This window comes from Morone saxatilis, unplaced genomic scaffold (genome assembly GCF_004916995.1).
Source record: "Morone saxatilis isolate NCDOM2014 unplaced genomic scaffold, NCSU_SB_2.0 Contig10, whole genome shotgun sequence".
In the NCBI taxonomy this organism is placed as follows: Eukaryota; Metazoa; Chordata; class Actinopteri; family Moronidae; genus Morone; species Morone saxatilis.
In genome coordinates, this window is record NW_023339652.1 from 18,999,041 (window position 1) to 19,002,771 (window position 3,731).

General features: G+C 38.1%; 1 protein-coding gene across 1 annotated transcript in view; it reads left to right on the forward strand.

The window, feature by feature from the left end:
* The window catches only part of gys2 (glycogen synthase 2), an 18,794-nt gene that overhangs the window by 7,787 nt on the left and 7,276 nt on the right, over positions 1-3,731 (forward strand). Inside the window, exons 8-10 of the mRNA XM_035674656.1 lie at positions 95-201; positions 1,792-1,851; positions 1,989-2,067. Of these exons, the coding sequence (XP_035530549.1) occupies positions 95-201; positions 1,792-1,851; positions 1,989-2,067 (246 nt within the window). The remainder of the gene's footprint in view (positions 1-94; positions 202-1,791; positions 1,852-1,988; positions 2,068-3,731) is intronic.

Below are 3,731 nucleotides of genomic sequence, written 5' to 3' on the forward strand. Positions count from 1 at the left end.
TAATATTACGTAAATGAAAGAAGCATGCATTCCTGTCCAAACCACTTATACATCCTGTTCCCCTTTGTTTTTTCTATCTCCACTCTATCCACAGGTCCACAGAAATGATGTGACAGTGATAGTCTTCTTCATCATGCCGGCTAAAACCAACAACTTCAATGTGGAGTCACTAAAGGGGCAGGCAGTGCGGAAACAGCTCTGGTACGCCCTGATGTGCTTTACATAACACATTAATACCAATATAAACACATGATAATGCACATGCAATACCTTATATCAGTGGTTCCCAACACGGGGGTCAGGACCCCCTCTAGGGGTCGCCAAAGCTTCATGGGGGATTGCAAGGACTTCTTAATTTTAGGGCGCGCTAGAAAACGTACACATATATATCTATACAGTGGGCCTATATCTCAGCATTTGGTTCACTTCTGTTACTTAAATGTAAAGTAACTCGTTAAGTAAATTGTCTAATAGAACGATGGCCAATCATCAGGAACAAGAAAACACTGAATTTGTAAAAAACACAGCCTATTAAGTATGTATGATTGTGTAAAATTATTTTAAAATAATACATACTACAGACAGAATTGTAAAAAAAAGTTCCCTAAACAGGAAATAATCCACTCCAAACTCGTTTTGCTCAAACTTCTTGTAATTACTGAGTTCACTATTTGAGTTAATTGTACAGTTTTGAGTCTAATATGAAATATCCATAAAATATGTCACTTATTCAGGGGTCGTCAGTTCTGTAAATGATAGAAAAAGGGTCCCTAAAGTAAAAAGGTTGGGAACCACAGCCTTACATTTATATGTAAACAATTTGACTAACTCAGATCCACTTATGACCAGAAGACATGGAGATCGCAGACCTCTGCCAAGGCCAATAGTCCAGTCTTCTATGATGTGCAAATCTGCACACCATTCACCTCAGAATCAGAATCACATCCCTGATTTCTTTTTTCTAAATATCTGCATTAGTTTCTACAATGATGTTTGAGGTTATGTTTTGTTGTATTTTTAACCACAGCACAATCACTTGACAAAGTGTGTGACTATCCCTTTCACATATCTTTATGCACATTATGAATTACCACATTAAACGGTAGCATTTTTAAATTAATCTTTAATTTCACCAACAATCTGTGGTGGTTTTTGCCTTTTTGAAAAATGATTATTAGTTATAATATAGTTAATGCCCTTAATGGGAGATGGAAACTTGTTTTACAAAAAGGTTCTGATTTAGCGAACTAAGTGTGGGGGAGCCATCCCTTCTTAGCTCTAAGAGGAGAGCCACAGTGGTTCCAGTGGAGAGAAAAGGGAAAAAGAAAGGGTTTTGGGGATGGCATGTGAAAATTGAGTCAAAGAGGGAGCGAAATGAGATGAGTTCAAGGCGTGGTCTTGGTTACCCAATCTAGTTATAAAAATTAATTATTCACATAATGGTATTGGATGGAAACAAACATTCATTTGCATTTTCTTCTGCTAAACCTTAACCAAGTAGTTTTTGTGCCTCAACCTGACTGTACCTGTAGCAGATAAAGAAACCTTCGTATATATCACTTTTGGTTTGGGGATCCTTCTGGTGACCTCCCAGTGTCACGCCAGTTTCTGGAACCTCCAGACCTGAAAACAGGACCTTGACACACAGCATGGTCTTTCAAACTATAGGCCTCAAACAGAATCCTGACGGAAAGTTCTTCACGGCTGCTTCAGTTTTCCATTTTAATGTCATTGTTGTTCAGCACACAAATTAGGGCTTGCTTTACAAATGCAACAATTTGACTTTTGCAGGGACACAGCTCACACTGTGAAGGAGAAGTTTGGCAAAAAGCTGTATGACGCTCTGTTAAAGTAAGTATGAACACTGAGCGAACCCACAGCTTTATTGATTTTACACATTTGCTGTGTACATCAGCACTGCTTCTCTGTGATAGATGGAGATTGCGCATGTTCTGTGTTGTGTGAGTTATTGTTTGCTCCGTACTCAGAGGGGAGATCCCCGACATGAACTCCATTCTGGAGCGAGACGACTTCACCATTATGAAGAGAGCTATCTACGCCACTCAGGTACTGCAGCCTTCCTCCCATTCTTCCTTTCACAGTACTGGCTTTGAGTTGTTTTCTTCCATCTGATGATTGACTGCTTACTGAAGTTCTACCTGGTACACGTCTTCTTTAAATTTAGTTTAGAAATATGTACCATGTGAACACAATATCAACGTAAATAATGTTATAAAGAGTTCGGTCTAGACCTGCTCTATTTGAAAAGTGTCCTGAGATAACTTCTGTTATGAATTGGCGCTATACAAATAAAATTCGGAATTGAATTAAAATAATAAAATCTTCAAAAAGTAATATGTTGACCACATCTACAGAGACAGGGCCACAAAAATTAGGTAAATAACCACAAACAAGAGGCTATTACCATAGGCTTGATTACATCAGTTATATTGTGGAATTAAGTGTTGCATATTCCTAAACCAATTTGCATGCCATACCTGCCAATAGTCCTCATAGGACGCTGATTGGAACCCTATAGTTTGGACAACAAGCAAACGAAGAGCTTGATGCCTGGCAAGATGGATTCTTGGCTTATCTCGTGATTTGTGATCTTAGTAGTCCAGCTCCCTCGCAGGGGTTTAATAAGTTTGTAACACGGGCGGGGTAAATTCCTATATTATTTACCCTTTGATAATGGTCTGACGGAGGATAAAATGATTTGTTGTGAAGGGTCTGTTTTTGGAATACACATAATAATCATCCAACAATTACTACAATGACAATATTTATATTTCTTTAAGCCAGAAAGTAGTCACTATGTAGACCTTTTCAGAGTGAAGTCTTTGGATTATCCAGAATATCCAGGAAATAGTTCAAGGAATTAAAAGTAAGAAAAATATGCTATAGAATTTTACAAAATTTGTAATTTGGGAAACCAGTGTGTGTTTTAAACCCCAACAAACTACAGTAGCAGTGCTATGCTATGCATAAAAGTAAGTTGGCATCTGTCTCATACCATAATGCAGTTTTCCTTAAAAATTTAATTTTTTTTAATTGGCAGTATATTGCAGTATATGAAATGTGTGTATGCTATGGCCTGAATTTTTACCATACACAGCCCCTAATTGGATAACAACTCACTGTGAACAATTTTTTAAATGTTATTAGTCTATTTTTTTGTGTAGCTTCATATGATTTTGCAAAATATCAACCTATTAATAACAATTTTAGGTTAGGAGTCCTCCTGGCTAACAAGGTTTGGGAGTTACTCCATCATTGTTCAGCAGCAGGTAAAAATAGCCAACCAACAAAAATTAGAAGATGCTGTAAAACATAAAATCTCCAGCAGCAATCCTCGAGCTCTATTTCTAATGAATGGATAAGGCCATTTCCCGGGACCTGATCTAATGTTAGCAATGCCCTTGCTGGAGATATTATATAAAAGGACACAAGGGGATTCCCCAAGCAGAAAGCATGAGATGAAACGTCAGATGCCGTAACCAAGCTGAGTGTTGGGTAGATTACGCTTCCTCTAACCCCGACCACGGGTCAAATAGACGAATGTGTCAAGGTGGAATGCATGTTACAGCAAAAAGTGTTACAGCAAAGTGCTTAGAAAAAGGTCTTTCTCATTATAATGAATTTATGCCAACGTCAATATTTCAGTGGTGGAAATGGAGTGAGACATGGTATTGACTCCGAGCCGTGTGGAGAGTGATGGGACAAGAGGC